Source organism: Thermobia domestica, chromosome 18 (assembly GCF_964235325.1).
Source record: "Thermobia domestica chromosome 18, izTheDome1.hap1.1, whole genome shotgun sequence".
In the NCBI taxonomy this organism is placed as follows: domain Eukaryota; kingdom Metazoa; phylum Arthropoda; class Insecta; order Zygentoma; family Lepismatidae; genus Thermobia; species Thermobia domestica.
This window is the reverse complement of record NC_137471.1, coordinates 68,187,726-68,205,093: the sequence shown is the minus strand read 5'-3', so window position 1 is coordinate 68,205,093 and position 17,368 is coordinate 68,187,726. Positions and strand designations below refer to the sequence as shown.

General features: G+C 36.0%; 1 protein-coding gene across 1 annotated transcript in view; it reads left to right on the top strand.

Annotated features, from left to right (window-relative positions):
* The window catches only part of LOC145674988 (protein APCDD1-like), a 94,719-nt gene extending 77,568 nt beyond the window's left edge, over window positions 1–17,151 (top strand). Inside the window, exons 3-4 of the mRNA XM_081745327.1 lie at window positions 3,657–4,344; window positions 11,818–17,151. Coding sequence (XP_081601453.1) covers window positions 3,657–4,344; window positions 11,818–12,585 — 1,456 coding nt within the window. The 3' untranslated portion in view covers window positions 12,586–17,151. The remainder of the gene's footprint in view (window positions 1–3,656; window positions 4,345–11,817) is intronic.
* The last annotated feature ends 217 nt before the right edge of the window (window positions 17,152–17,368 follow it).

Below are 17,368 nucleotides of genomic sequence, written 5' to 3'. Positions count from 1 at the left end.
TACATATCTTGCAGTACGCGATGAATATTTTTAATAACACTTTAGGATACTGTTATGCATCATACAGCATATGTGGTAGAGTGTTATCTCTTGACTGTTTGGTTGCGACAAAAACGTCACTTATCAGCGTTAACGCGTGGTAGCATTTCCTGAAGATTAATACTCTTAATTGCTTTGTAACTTCATGACGCTATTGTTATTTTTTCTCTAGTATCTTTTTTTTCATTGGGTGAACAAAAACCGATTATACATCTGGTTCGTACACTAACAAACTTTCTTTTTAATAGAGAATTTTGCACCTCAAAGCCAAAAATTCTACAATACAGTAATATTAGAGTTATTATTATTATTATTATTATTATTATTATTATTATTATTATTATTATTATTATTATTATTAATAATAATAATAATAATAATAATAATATTATTAGCAAGTGCAGATTATTGGAAATATTCTTCTCCAAAGAACTTGCTGACCATGCGATAGGTGTCAAGACACTAATTTTTGTAGGTTTGTCAAAAAAAAAGTTTATTTTTTCTGTTCCCATTGCTTTACGCTGCTTTTAGGGACAATAACTCCAACTGAAATACGATAATATTTGGTCTTACTACAGGGTGCGGCACGTAAAACCGGCCCGTAAAGTGAACACATAAAATGAAATGTAATGTATTGAATATGATTAACTACAACACATAAATGAAATGTAATGTATTGAATATGACTACTCACCTTCACAGCAGCCTTCACAGCAGGCGCTGAAAGTGTCCTCCGCCCACTTCAACACATATGTGAGCACGATTGAGGAGATTCATATATACCCTTGTCAATTCTTGTGTTGTAATGCTATTGGTGACATCCTGGATCCTGGTCTTGAGTTCTTCAATTGTGTGTGGATTTGTTTCGTATACTCTTCCCTTTAACAGTCCCCATAAGTAAAAGTCACACGTGGACAAGTCTGGTGACCGAGGAGGCCATAAGCCTTTGCTGATTCCTCTCTGGTGTAAACATCTCATGCACAAGGGACAATGATGCAACTGGTTTCGACAAGTTTCACTGGCTGCGGCTGCACGTGACTGCTGCAGATCAAGTAAGTCGACCCGACCTCGACACGCCATCTCTTGGTAGAAAAGTAGATTATTTAAGTGTTGCCAAAAACACAATATACCAGAATATTACGACGGGCCGGTTTTACGTGCCGCACCCTGTATAACTGTCTGACATTTCCATATCTTTCTTGTGCTAAATGTTGTATGTATGATTGCAAGTCAGTGACACTGCTGGAATGTGTTGTTAGTATTAGTAAACTGGGTTCTAAATCTCGCTAACAGGCAAAAAAAAAAAAAAAAAAGTCCCGTCTTTCCTAATCCCAACTCGGCCAAAATGGTGCCGAGGGATTTCTATATTGAAAAATAATTTTTATTTTTTGATTATTAACTAACAGCACTACGAAATTATTCAATCATAATCATTCATTGTCCTTTCCATGCAGATGACCAAACATTGTACACGTGTATACACTATACAGGTTAGAAGTAAATATCTGAAATAAAGAGTGTAACCTTTTGGAATATTAGGTTTAATTTAAAAAAAAATAAGTAAATCTGCTATATTCACAACCTGCATAAACAACTCCATAGAAACGTGTAGGTGAGATCACAGTTTAAAACCCATCAACGCCTGTGATCGGAAGTGTATAGTTTCGTAGTTATAGGGGGCCGAAAAAGTGAAAATATGAACTTTAAAAAGGTCCATAGTTCCACTACTATAGGACCGATCGTAATCGGGTCAAGGCATCACTGAGAAAGTAGTATGTGAACTATTCAAATATCCGTCTTTCAGAACCTCCGGTATTTGCACTATCATTTTTAGAGAGGCTGATTTGGAATACTTAAGAGTCCCGATCACTGCGAAATTAAAATACCTCTAATTTTACAGTAATTATATGATATCTTCAAATAGATAAATACCGTTATCACGAGTCACCTAGTAGCTTTGCGTTTGCAGTTACTTAGAAAAAGAAAATAAATGCCGATTTTCTATATGGCTGGAAATCGAAAGCAGATAAATGAGTCATGATAACGGTATCACACGAAAATAATATTGTCTAAGGAGGTCTTGTTCCATCTTTCGATTATCTTTTATCTATTTGAAGATATCACTTAATTACTGTAAAATTAGCGGTATTTTAATTTCGCAGTGATAAGGCCTCTTAATCACTCTCCACCTAGGTCTCTAAAAATTATTGTGCAAGTTTTGAAGCATTTTTGAACGTGGATATTTGGGTAGTTCACATATCAGTTCCTCAGTGATGTCTTGACCCGACTGTGATAGGTCCCATAGTAGTGGAGCTATAAACTGTTAAATTCACTTGTTTCACGTTTTCGGCGCCCTATAACTCCGAAACTATCCACTTTTGAACACAGGTCCATATGAACTTTTTTCCTTAGTTTAATGTGAGGAGTTTGTTCGCAAAATATTGAGACATTTTTTTTTATATAACATCCTGTGTACGATCTCAGATTAATAAATACAGATTTTTTTAAAAAAAATGTTCATAATTTCACAATTTTGTAATGGTGGTGGTTAAAAGTGTAGTACAGAAATCCTCTCGTCGCCATTTTAATCCCGGCGAGATGGGATTAAGGTTAGTGTAAAAGAATAAGTTTTGTTGATAGATGTCACTACAGTCTTCGTATCTTTCCCATGTATTTTTTTTTTATCTTTCACGAAAATTTACAATTTCTCTTACAAATTTCAATCTACAGACTTCAAATTTTTAGAAAAGGAACTTTATAACCTATTAAAGGGAACAATCCGTGCCGATTTTTTAATTTAGAATTTTCTTCATTGTTGAAACAGTTCCATTGTTAAAGGTTTGGATATCCATTTCAACAATCAAGTTATTTCAACATTGAAGAAAATATTAAATAAAAAATCGGCACGGATTATTGCCTTCGATAGATTATGAAGTTCCTTTTCTAAAAATTTGAAGTCTGGAAATTGAAATTTGTAAGGGAAATCGTGAATTTTCGTGAAAGGTAAACAATACATGGGAGAGATACGAAGACTGTAGTGCCATCTATCGGCAAAACTTGTCCCTTTAAACCAACCTTAAGCGGAATGGGATCGAATCAGATCTAGCGAACTTGAATTATTGTTAAACTATTATTATTATGTGTAAAGGGACGGATTACTTTTGCGAAATGATTTTGAAACATGGTTTTATTTCAACAATTATTACAAATTATACTAATGCTTCGCCTTAGAATGGGATTCCAAACTTTGGAAAGAGATACCTAATCGAAGTAGCTACCTTGTTTTTAATAAGTTTAACCAGGGGTAAGTGTAAGGGAAATGCCGGAAGACGCCGTTCTCCAACTTCCAAAAATATATCTATGGCGTTTTTCCACTTCCTAAAAGTTACCATGTGCAAAGATAGGCACGGGGGACGGTGTGACGTCGTCTTTTCCCCTACCTTTTCAGATCCAGTTTAACAAGAAGAAATTATTTTACACTTACAAAATTAATGAAACGTCTGTTGTCTTGATTATTTTATGTATTTTGAAAGATTAAGGTTGTCTATATTGTTAATTTTTTTTTTTTTTTTTTTGTAAAAAATAGTTACTGAAGTTTCCATTTTGTTTTATTTCAGATGTGAAGTACGTTCGGGACCTGAGTTCTTACTCCGTAACTACGAGTTCTATAAAAATTTCACTTTCCGATTGGTTCAATTCTACTATACAGATGAGTCCTGTTCCTCTCCAAGTTTCACAGTAACCGCTTGGGGCTATTATAAACTTGGTTCTCCCTCTTGGATTACGTCAGGAGCTACAGATTGCCATTACACGTTGTCCAAAGTAGCCGTAATCGCACACAATGATGAGATAGCTGAAGATCTCAGCCACAAAGTGAATGCTACCTGTCCAGGACGAGTTAAAGACAGATGGCGCCCTCATCGCGCATACACAATCTTGAAATTTGATAGAAATATACCTCGAAAGATGCCACTGAAACATGGAATCGTCAAAAGTCTTCGGACTAGACGAAAGAAGCATAGGGCTAACCATCATAATCATCGAAGACGGAATGCTACAACTAGGCTGAAGAACCGGAAACAGTTACGCAACAGACACAACTTTGATTTGGACTGTTTATCAGCTCTCAACATTGTGTTCCATGAACTACAATTGATAAGAGTGCAGACGCATTCTGGAACTGTTTCCAAACAGAGTTCAAAATTGAGAAAAGAACTTCTCTTGGGTGATTTTCATTCAAATTCAAAGAAGAATTTCTTTTATCGACCAACTGGATTCCAAACACCGCTGCTAAGGATTGATCACGTAAGAATGTTTTCTGATGATTTTTTTTCTTTGTTCAATTTCTGTAGTCTTAAGTTTTATATATATATATATATATATATATATATATATATATATATATATATATATATATATATATATATGACTGGCTCGGGCGAACATAAGGGTAAGCGCCACTTCCACTGAAACCGAGTTAGGTGGAATGGGTCGAGATTGAACCACAGAAGAGTACACGAGATATGTTCAAAAAGTATCAAACCTTATTTCTTCCCGCATAAACAAACAAAGCGCGGGAAGCTTTCTTGAGTGTAGATGTAGAGGGGACACTCATGTGCAGTCGTGAATTTTTTCCCGTCCGCAAAAAGCGTCAGTCTGCCAATGAGAGAAGACGTGAAGTGTGCGATCGACGGATTTCAGTTTTTTTATAAAAAGGCAGAAAAATTTGAATAGCAGAATTTTACCAAAAGCTTGGCGATACCCAAGCGAAGACCATTCAATCGCATCGGTACATTCAATTTTGAACGGGGATTTGAGCATGAGGAGAGTGTCTGCGAAATTTCATTCAGGTTTTTTTCGCCAAACACACATTCCTGTGTGTCGTCAGGCTCCTTACTCACCCGACATGGCTCCTTGTGACTTTTGGTTATTTCCCAAGCTGCAAATGCCACTAAAAGGGACCCGATTTGAATCAAGAGAAGACATCATGCGGAATGCGATGGTAAGGTTGCTAACCATTTCAAAAACTGCGTTGCAGATAGAGATGCGCACGAGACGAGTCGAGACAGGATTTTCCTGACAAAATTTGAGTCGAGACACGGCTCTTCCAATAGAGAAATATACATTTTTCGAGTCGAGCCATCATTTTTACAGCACATTTTCGAGACGAGACAGCCACAAATCTTGTCTCGTGCGCATCCCTAGTTGTATAAGTGTTTCCAACAATGGCGGGAGCCCTGGAGAGTGTGTGCATTACCAAGGAGACTACTTTGAAGGTGATTAGTGTTTCGGATTTCCAAATCAATAAATGTATTTTTGTCAACCGAAGGTTCGATACTTTTTGAGCACGCCTCGTATATCTCGGGTCTGAAAATTTTTGAATAACATTTTAATAGTAGTGTATAACAATAGTTCCAAGGAAACGGATACATTAATGCAGCTGTACCGATGGAAGCTTCGTGGGCTCATATTAAAGTCGTAATTTATTATATTAATTGTCGAGAACCTCATAAGAAAGCCAATTTATAGCAGAAATGTCCGGCTGTGCACGGGAAGAACTATGTTTATGCACATTATTTGAAAATAAAAAACTGGGTACAGTAAATAACGAAGAGCAACGCCTTCTGCGTTGCCCCTGTTAAACACAGGCCAACCAACATCCACTTCTTGACTAAACTTGGGTTTAAATGTTATGAAGACTGTCACCAATCAGTTTAATGACCCCGAAAACTATGGGTTACAGACTAATAGCAGTCATTTTTGGACATTTCATTTTTCCTTCCTTTTCATTTCCATGCCTATGGAGGATGAATGCGGACTTAAACGACATCGAAAGTTTCACTATTCGCCTCAGTGACTCCGAGAATTGTTGATTTGAACCTAATATTGGTCATTTTCGATTATATTTTATATGTCATTCTCTTCCCATCTCCTAGGAATGCTACTTTCATGGCTAAGCGGTTAGTGTACGCGCCTTTGGCGTGGGAGACCCAGGTTCGATTTCCGGCGGGAGCTCATGTGGTTCAGATCCCACGTTAAGCTGTAGGTCCATATTTCATGTAGCCTCACTGCTGAACGGGACTCTAAACTGCAAATCATATCAAATCAAATCTTAGGGATGCTGGAGGTGTCTTGCCCACACAGATTGTGACAAGCGTATGTCCATTTATTTATTAAAAAATGAGGTTGCATATTGAGATCCATCTTAACGTGAGAAGCTCATCAAATATTATATTTTTGTCATGAACTTTAAAGTGCTTCTTTTCCTTTAAACCCCTTTCCCTCCCACTGAAATGAAATGAAATCTTTGAGTTTTACGTTCCATGGTTATGCCGGCTAGACTAAGGTAGACGGTGATGATGAGAAATGAGTGAAATGGTGGAATGAAGAAAGTGGGTGGAAACGGGAGAAAACAGAGGAAACCCACGAGCACGGTGTTTGTTCACCACAAAGTTCACTTGGCGCGAGCTGGGATCGAACCCCTCCCATTAGAATACGGATCAAAAAATTACAAGTACACTAAGTAGGGATGTGCACGAAACGAGTCGAGACAGGATTTTCCTAAAAAAAATTCGAGTCGAGACACTACTCTTCCAATAGATAAATATACATTTTTCGAGTCGAGACATCACTTTTACAGCACATTTTCGAGACGAGACAGCCACAAATTTTGTTTCGTGCTCATCCCTAACACTAAGGTCTCTTTCAGACTTCGGTCTCTTCAATACAAGTACCTAGAAATATACCAAGCCAATGGTGTATACCGCACAAACATATAAACAAACAAACAAATAAACAAACATTCATTTTTCCACATAGGACTAGTAGAAGTGTCCGGCTTCGCACGGAAAGAATAAATTTTCATGCACAATATTTGAAGATAAAGTACTGAGTAGAATAAATAACAACCAACAACGACTTTGCCTTCCCGGGCCAGCTGACATGCTTCTCCTTAACTAAACTTGGGATTGGATGTCATCGGAAATGTCACCAACCAGCTTAGCGACCCCGAAACTGTAGATTCCACAAATGTAGATCATTTCGGATATTTAATTTTAACCTTTCTAACCGCCATGCGGATGGGGACTGAATTTAGAATTAGACGACATCGTGAATATCCTTAATTGTCTCAGTGATCCCGAAAACTATGGATTCGACACTAAAATTGATCGTTTTCGATTATGTTTACGTATCACCTCCTTCCCATCCCCTAGGAGTTTCTTACCCACACAGTATTTATTCCCAAATTGTAAGTCATATGCGATGTCTACTCGTTTTTAAAATGAGTTTTCATGCTGACATTTATCTTGATAACATCAGCAGTTTGTGAAATACTCTATTTCTGGTATAGCTTTTGTTTGAAGTACATATTCCTAAAACCATCGACGTTGTTGTTTGTCGAATTGTCAGGATCAACGAGTAACGTATCTGCAAACTATCGATGTTCTTGTTTCTCGATATGTCATTGACCCACAAGTAGCGTATCTACATTACTATTGATGGTCTTGTTTGTCTGGATAGTTTGAATCCACGAGTAGCGCATCTGCAATACCACCGATATTCTTTGTTGATTAGTCATGGATTCACGAGTATATAATCTATAATACTATCGATGTTCTTGTTTGTCTACTATTACTACTTTATCAGTGCCAAGATTCATGCTTTCTGATTTTTCTGAGAGATATTTTGTGAGAATGGGACTAGTAAACTGCCACGTCATAGAGTAGCCAGTTGGAAAATATTGCCATAGTCCCTTAAGAGTCTTCATCCCGGCGAAATTAAAAAACCGCTAATTTTACAGTAATTATGTGATATCTTCAAATGGATAAAAGATAATTGAAATATGAAACAAGAGCGCCCTAGAGAATATTATTTTGCGTCAGGTATCGTTATCACAAGTCACTTAGTGGCTTTATGTTTTCAGCTGTTTAGAAACGCGAAAATAAATGCCGATTTTCAAAATGGCTTGAAATCGAAAGCAGATAAGTGAGTCGTGATAACGGTTTCTCATGTAAAATGACATTGTCTAGGGCGCTCCTGTTCCACATTTCGATTATTTTTTTTTATCTACTTGAAGATATCACATAATTAATGTAAAATTAGCGGTATTTTAATTTTGCCAGGATAAAGACTCTTAACAAAATTGCTATATGCTTATTAGTTCTTGAATTGCAAGATTGTGAAATACTTAAGAATTAGAAAATAAGATGAATAATTACACACATTTGCGTCTTACATTTAAAGGAAAGCTATTTGTCCATTGCAGCACAGGGAGAACTAAGGCATATTCAGACTTACTCGAGAAATCATCCAAAATGCTTGTGTTTAATATTGTATGTATATATACTGAAAGACGATTCAAGAGCTCTTAACATTGGCAAACAGCGCATTTAGTGCAGTTTCGGTCATGTCTGACGTGGCTAATCCTCCTTTTCTACCTTCCGGACTACCCTTCCTGCTCACTAATTCCAATTCTCCTAAAAGAAGATTTAACAATGGATCATCTAGAAGCTAACCAACAGAAATGCTACTACGAAAGGAAGAAGAAGTAAAAGAAACGTTTCGATGGAAAAACTCTTTTATTTGTAATGTAAAAATAACTGAATCCAAAGATAATTCGAGAAACTGGAGCTTATCTGCAAAATCTGTCAGAGTTAGCGGTTTATCTTTAGTTCAAAACCCTGTTAAGAAAACTTTTGAAAACAAAAGCACGTATTAAGGCAGAAGATCGTTAGTATTCTTGTCCTAGTCAGCATCTCTCTCTCTCTCTCTCTCTGCTTTCTTCCTTCTCTTCCTATACACACTCAGCACATCATCGTCTTTTTGTTTGACCGCTGCCTTTGAATTCCAACTCATTTGCTGCCTTTTCCGTTCTTGCTCCTCGTCTTCCATGTTTCGCTCGCTTACTGATTCATTCACTCGACACATACATACATAACATGCATGCACACGCTTTGAAACAAGTCTTACCATGATGGCGAAAGGGGTAGTCGAAGAGGAAGAGGTATGGGTTAGAGATGAACAAACTTCTACACATCTCTACCTCTTCCCTGTCTTTATCTTTGAAAACTGAGACGGGAAAAGGAGAGAGAGAGAGAGAGAGAGAAAATTGTCGGCTGGATTCTTGACAGGGACTTTACTGAAACAATAAGAGGAAATCAGATAACTTAAGGCATTTTATAGAAAGATAGGGAAAACTTATCGGTGTTTCCGAGAAATCTTTCAGGCAAAGACCATGTGACCTTTTACGGTCTTGAAGCTATTCTTTTATTTAAAGTTTGGCGTCTCTATTCAGCACAAAGGCTATATGAGGCGTGAACCCACAATTTACGGTGAATCTGAATCGTTGCAATGCGTTCAATGTTTCACCAACAGGAATCGAACCTAGATGTTAGCAGATTTTGCTGATAAAAAATAAGAGTTTTACGATTTTTAGTGGGGAGGAGGAGGAAGATAGGTCATATCCAGAATTCGCAAATAATAAACATATATTACATACAGGGTGAACCTGAAAGTTGTGCACAAACTCCAGGAGGTGATTCGTGATATCAACAGAAGACAAAAAGTCTTCTTGCATGGTGTCGAATTCCGCGTCGTGTATGAGTGACAGGGGTGCCAACTTAGAATCGACAGTCTAATCGTGACAATTGGGACGGAAAAGAAAGATGTACACAAACTCCGAGAGGTATTCGTGACAAGACAAAATATCTCAGAAGACGTGCACAAAATATCTCTGTCTGCGCAACTGCTTAATGTACCATTTTGCTGATGTTCATAGCCATATTTAACCAGTTTTGATGTCACAAATCACTTCCCGCAGTTTGTGCATATCTTTCTGCTCCTTTCCAATTGTCAGGATTCAAATGTCGATTCCAAGTTGGCACATCTGTCACTCGTACACGACGCGGAATTCGACAACATGCAAGAGGGCTTTTTTTTTTTTAAATCTTCTTTCGATGTCACGAATCACCTCCTGGAGTTTGTACACATCTTTCAGATTCACCCTGTATATATTTACAAATAATTTCACACAGTAACGAAGAATAATGATAATTGGAAGCTTATCAGCTTTACTAAAAATAATTGTAACACGTGAAGCACAAAAAAAAAAAGTTTATTACAATTCCGTGTTGACATGTCTTTTAGGGGTAGAGAGGAAGAGAAAATTGCCTTCCTGAGTTTGACATATGTACTAAAAAAAAGTGAAACTATTTATGTCGGTGGAGCTTTGCCTCTACTTTTAAACAAAACCTGAGATGACCTATTGTGCCAGTGGGTAGTCATGTCATTCGGATCGCTCGTTAAACTGTAGGTACTTGCAGTGGCGTGTGGTGTTGTTGCCGATCGAGGAACATGTCTTGAATAATAATACACCCTTCGACATTGTCAAATACAATGTAGTATTAGCATGCATTTAACGTGTTCGTGAGTTTCCTCAAAGATCTTCCATTTCCTCCCACACATCATTCCACGAATTCTTTCATAATTATTTGTCTTCTTTAGCTTAAATGACATAATCTAAAAAATGAAATCTTTGAGTTTTACGTCCCACGGTTATGCTGGTTAGGCTAAAGGAGACGGTGAGGATGAGTAATGAATGAAATGGTGGAATGAAGAAAGTGGGAAGAAACGGGAGAACCCCGAGAAAACCCACGCACACGGTGTTTGTCCACCACAAAGTTCACATGGCGGGGGCTGGGATCGAACCCGGGACCCCAAGCACCAGAGGTGAACGCTCTACCACTGAGCCATCGCGACCCCAAATGACATAATCGTGGGATATTAAAGACTTCATTTCACTTTTACACATGCTTGGCCAATACTGCAGCTGAACGATTTCCAGTAACTTCTGTCAACCATGAAAATCATTTTTCTACCTGTGACAGTATTTGAAATTGTTATACTTGTTATTTAGTGAAATAATGTTACAACAAAGGAAGAATTGAAAATTTCATGCCTTATTGGGTTAAGTATTTCTCTGCTACAAAGCTGCTTAGGGTGTTGGATCGAAGGCATAATTATTTATGACTTTCAGGATCAGTTTTCAGTATCTCTTAATTCAGGGTGCTCCCCCATTGCTTCTTGATGGTGAATCAAAAGCCGACAATTCTAACGTTCCCACCAGAGGGAGTTAAAATCAGAAACCATGCATCCAGATGCTAATTTGGATAAACAGAAGCTGAGCGATATTTTCAAAAGTAACACTTAAACATTCACTTCGTCCCTTACTACTTTCTTTCTCCACTTGCAGATTGTACATTTTGGTACACTTGCTAGTGTAAAAGAGTTCTTAAAAAGATTAAAAATATAGTAAGTAAATAAAATAAGTTTTTTTTAAAGTATGACTACACAAATACTTGTTTTTTCATAAAGTATTTTTTTTAAGTAATAATATCAGGGGTCAGAAATGAAACAATTGCATGTAAGAATAATTCAATTTCAATATCACTGTACTTAGGGATGACTTAAGACAAGTTAAATTCCCTCTGACTACGCTACTGAACTGGGGGAATGTGTATCTCTGCCACACATAGTTTAAGATCAACACGCCGTGATATAAGTGCGCTGTATAGTTTAGCAAGAAGGCAAGGGGACAAGATTATCCAGATTTCCATCACAAATTAAACATATTTTATCAACAAATGATATACGTACCATTTATTGAAATCTATTGATTTTGGGTATCAATTTTTGGGTGTACGCTCATGTTACTGAATAAATGCAAATTTATAATCTGTTTATTTTCTGTTTTAATTTGTCCTTTCTTTGTATATGTAGATATCTGGCTGTCACATCTGTCACTTGGTGTCCCGTGCGACAGAAACTTCACCGCCAATCCTCCATGCAAAGGCGCGGCTTCCTGTCTATATCAACGGCGAGTGGGTGAGCCAACGTTGTGAATCTCGTCCTATGGGATACTTTGTAACAAGACGGCTTCGGTTCTACTATGGAGACAAAAGCTGGCAAGGAGTCTTCCGGTTCTTCAACGATCCAAAGTGCTCCACGCCTTTATATATAGTAATGGCTGAAGGTCGATTTTCACCGGGACAACAATCAGAGAGACTACGCGAAGGTACAGAGTTCGACTTCCAAATTCAACAAGCTACCATTGTCATTTTAGATCGAATGATGGTTTATAATATTAATGGTCTTCCGAGAGGAATTTGTGGTAACAGCACATGGATACTGGGAGTTCCTCAGAATCTGAGTACAACCGGAGGTTGTGCTGAACTGGTGAAACTCCCAAGTATTGAGTACGAACTTTTAAAGGTTGAAGTAGACATGAGAGGTAGGTCTTTGTTATTCTTTGGACAAGCCGATACAGAGAATAAACACCGAGGTTACGACGCCAGACCGACAGCATATCAAGCACCGCTTGTTCAGTGTCGTACCTTACCAACTTATCCAGGAACAATCACAAATCTCCTGTACCCTGTGTCGTACGCAAGAGTTGCTCTTCGAAATGGAGCATATAGAAGCAAATCACACTCATCTTTAATGATATTTATTACGTTTTTATTGGTGACTGTGAGGGTGATAATCTAGTGATTTGTAAACTATGAAACACCTGTATATTTTGATTCTAAGTGTTATGAACATTTAACGATTATCTGAAAAAAATGGGAGAAAATTAGTATTTACAAAGCTGAAGTCGTAAATGTTATTTTCATAGTCATTAAATGTTTAAATAATGTTAATATAAGCAATTAAAATAAATTTACAATGTATTTAAGAACCAAGTACGGATACGCACGAGACGAGACGAGACAGAATTTTCCTGACAAAATTCAGGACGAGACAGCCTCAAATCTTTCAATAGAGAAATATACATTTTTTGAGTCGAAATCATTTTTACAGCACATTTTCGAGACGAGACAGCCTCAAATCTTATCTCGTGCGCATCCCTAGCAACCAAGGAAGGAAACAAGAAATAACTTTCAGGGTTACTTACACAATAATTCCTTAGAGAGATTTCTATGGATTATGAAATGTTTAAGATAACTCTAAAACTGAAAACAACCTCAAATTTGGATTTCGCAGTGATCTAAGCAGCTGAGTAGGTAGAAAAGTTAAGTTCCAGCAAAATAACTTTAAGTTTCAACTTATCAGCATTATACATACAACACGGACAAGGCTTGTATAAATTTCTAATTGTAAGGGCAAACTAATTATCATACTGAATATTTAATGATGTACATACAATTTCTGAATCAAAATTAAAAAGACAAATTTGTTTGGTTATAAACATAATGGTTCAGTAAGTTTACGCTTCTGATCAGAAAGATAAGAGGTAGAAATGTTTATTCATTAACCTGTTTGAGGGATACTTATTTTTCCATAGTCCACAACGCACACCTCCATATAACTATATATGTACACTGTAATTCCTCTCCCAAAGAGACAATACTATTTCCGAAGACACTGATTCTGATATTTAACACTCCCTTCCTGGTTTCAGTCTTATTAAAACGTGTTTTTCTTGTATAAATTATCTAGTTTTGATACAATTTCTTACATTGTTAGCTGGTGTAGGTGTTTCAAACCTAAAATAACAATGAAGAACTTGGTGGACTAATGCAAAAATATCAGAGCCGGAGTCTGGCCGTTTCTGCAGGCTCAGAGAAAGAGAGAGAGAGAGAGAGGAATGCAATATGCATTAAGATGATACAACGTAAGTAATTGTATCAAACCCCATAATTTATACAAGAAAAACATGTTTTCATAAAATTGAAGCCAGAATGGGAATGTTAAAGATCAGAATCAGTAGCTCCGGAAAGAGAAAAGAGAAAGTAATATCGGACACTTTTTGAACAAATCACACACAGTATATAAAGAAATTATTTGTTTCAGTAGAATAAAATTTGTATTATTGGCTACAAACGTCATAATTTTTAGTTTCATGAAAATTCATTTTTCTGTATTTTCTGTATTCTGAGTATGAGTACCTTCAAGCATTAATTTTTTCTCTCATTTATTGAACACTGAGTATGAGTACCGTCAAGCATCTCATTTGTTGAACACTGAGTATGAAAACTCTCATCTCATTTGTTGAACATTGAATATAAGCACTCTCATCTCATTTCTTGAACACTACATATGAGAATTTAACCTCAAGTATTTATCCTGATGAATTTACCCTCAAGCATCTCATTCTTTTCTCTCATTCTTGAATACTGAGTATGAGTACCCTCAAGAATTATTTTTTCTCTCATTTCTTGAACACTGAGTATGGTTATCCTCAAGCATCTCATTTCTTGAACACTGCGTATGAGAATTTACCCTCAAGCATTTCTCGCGGAGAATTTACCTTCACATATTTCTCCTGAAGAATTTATCCTCAACCATCTCATTTTTTCTCTGATTTCTTTGGCACTGAGCATGAGTACCCTCCAGGATTATTTTTTCTCTCATTTCTTAAACACTGAGTATGAATACCCTCAAGTATCTCATTTTTTCTCTCATTTCTTGAGCACTGCGTGTAACAATTTGCGTGTAATTATTGAGCATTATTATAGTTAAACTAAAATTAAAAGTTTGGAGTTATTCATAATTTTGGGACTGTATCTCTTTAACCATATTGTATATGATCTTCTTGCTAGGGTCAGAATGAAAAGCTTGATTAGTATACACTTCAGAGTCAGTTTCAGCTTATTATATAAACTTTGGGTACTTTTTCTCGTCACACTATAATAATACACTGTGGAATTTAAATCCCCCCCTCATTTACACTTTCACCTATATCGCGCGGGGAAAAAAATATAATATTTGCACTCACAAAGGAGCCTTAAGTTTTCAAATAACGGATGAATCTTTGTTACATTAAGAATAAATAAAGCACAACAAAGACAAACAATGCATTTTAGTAATGATACAACGTAGCAGGACGTATTAAGAAAGTACAAACTATTCAATATTCAAGTTTAACTGTGTATATAGATATACTTGTATATTTTATGTAATTGTGTGTATATATGTCTGTATATTCGTATATACTGTATATGATGCAAGTATACTTTTAGTTAATGCACCTGAATTAAAAGTATATTTCTATGTTTTCTATATTATTTGTACAGATGTTCAAAGAAAATGCAATACTTTAATTCCACAATACAAATTGCTTTTCTCTTATGGATTTTAACAAGATTCTTTCATGAATTTTTATTGGAAGTGAAATGTAAAACTTGTCTAGAACACTTGTGTCTGTAAATATGGACGGTATTTTTTGCTTTTATATTTACCTATAATGAATATTAACTTTATAAATATTTGCATGTAAATAATTGTGTACCTGGTTGTAATAGTTGTATTGGTATGTAACTTTTACTCTATACTACTTTTGGACATTTTAAGGAAAGTAAGTAAATTAAGGAATTAATTGTGTCGTTATATTATAGATAAGTAGATATGAATATCTCAATTATAACAGGAAAAAAATTTTGTTCTTTTCTTCTCTCATTTGCTTCTACTTTTTTTCGATTTTTTTATATCAATTATAAGAACAGTCCATATCGTATGGGATCTTTAAAAGTCACCCAATCTTGACCAAACTAGGTATTGTGGTCGATTAAGTAACCACTCCTTATAAAATCTATTTACATTAATAATTCAACCATACTGCATAGGGATGTTTTTCGATATGTCCTTTGGTTCAGAAAATAACCACTACGTGTCTACACTGTTTTGCCAACAGATGGTACTGCCTGCTTTCAAAGTAACTGTTCTGGTGGTTACAAATGTAACTAGAATGTAAAGATTAACAGCCTCATACCCTCAAACACATTCTGGTTACATTTGTAATCACCAGAACAGTTACTTTGAAAGCAGGCAGCACCATCTGTTGTCAAATAGAACTCTTGAACCACCCAGCCGATCTCGATCAAATTTTCAACATGCATGACTTTCGGGCCTGGGGTAATTTTTATCATGTGCCCCGTAACATGGGGAGGGGAGAGGGATATATAAAAATCACCGAAAATGACCAATATCAAGGAGCGCTTTAGTAATAGTAAAAACGGAACATATTACTATTTTTCCTTAATTTAACCCAACTAAATCGAAGTGCGTCTTAGATTCGAGGACGTCTTAAATTTGAGTAATTATCGAAAAATTCTTAATTAAAGATATTATTAACGTGTTATTGAAACTACTTTGCTAGCCATAAATATTTTAAATTTTGTATCATATTCAATCATTCAGACAACAATAGTGGCCTGCGCTTGCGCAGGGCGTGCGGGTTTGCTGGTAAAGTCTTACACTTTGTTCTGAGAGATCATATGTTTAATCCTGTAGCTGTAAGAATTTCTAAAAATAAATTTAGTCAAACTAAAATCACTAGTTCCTTTGTATAACTGGGTAAAATTTACTGTTATGTCTGGGTATAACAAACGGTTCTGCTAACTCGAAATATTTTAACAACCGGTTCTAGCGAACCGACTGAATAGCACCACTGAGTATATCATTTCAAAAATCTATAAATAGTATCTTAAATTATTTTTGTCACTGAAAAACCTGGAAAGCCTAGGGCCCCTGGCCAGGGGTTAGATACGCCACTGCTTGACTTGCTCAGTATGAATGTGTGAAAAAAAAAGTCTGTGCACACGTTTGATTTCCCGAATTATTGGCCATCGAATTCAGGGCATGGACTTACCCCACGTTTTCTTCAACCTATCTCTCATATCATGAAATCTCCACTTTTATCACATCCTCTTGCGAATGACCCCAATTAAGTAGTTTTCCACTTTGTAATAAGCTTCTTGATTATTATAGATAGCTTAACTCTCACAATTGTATATATGTGTAGCCTTCATTTTTTACTTGTATTTTTACTAAAACACAATAACACACTGAGCAAGGCTATGTGGTAATATGTAAAAAAAAAAAAAGTACAAACACTTAAGAGTTTCAACACAATAACTGTTATGTGATTTTTTTTATACATATTATGACATAGCCTTGCCCAGTGTGTTATTGTGTTTTAGAGCAATATGGAAACAAGGCCTGATAGAATAGTTGTATTTTTAATAATGTAGTTTTTGCTGTATTGTTGATTTTTCTTGTATTTCAATATGTAGCTTTATCCCTCTTTTATTTCAGTTGAATAGTTTATAAAAATTTTGTTTAACTTCTCTTTAGAGTGTTTGACAATAAGTATTGACATACAACACAGTAAGAAATTCAAAGTAATCTTTAAAAATATATATTTTTCGCTACTAGATCCTAAATACACTTATCTTTTTTCTCCTAAGGTCTCCCCAAGTTGAGATTGAGTTAATCAAGTTCTCGTTAAGAATAATCACCAATTATTCAGTAGATCAAGAATTTAGGAAAA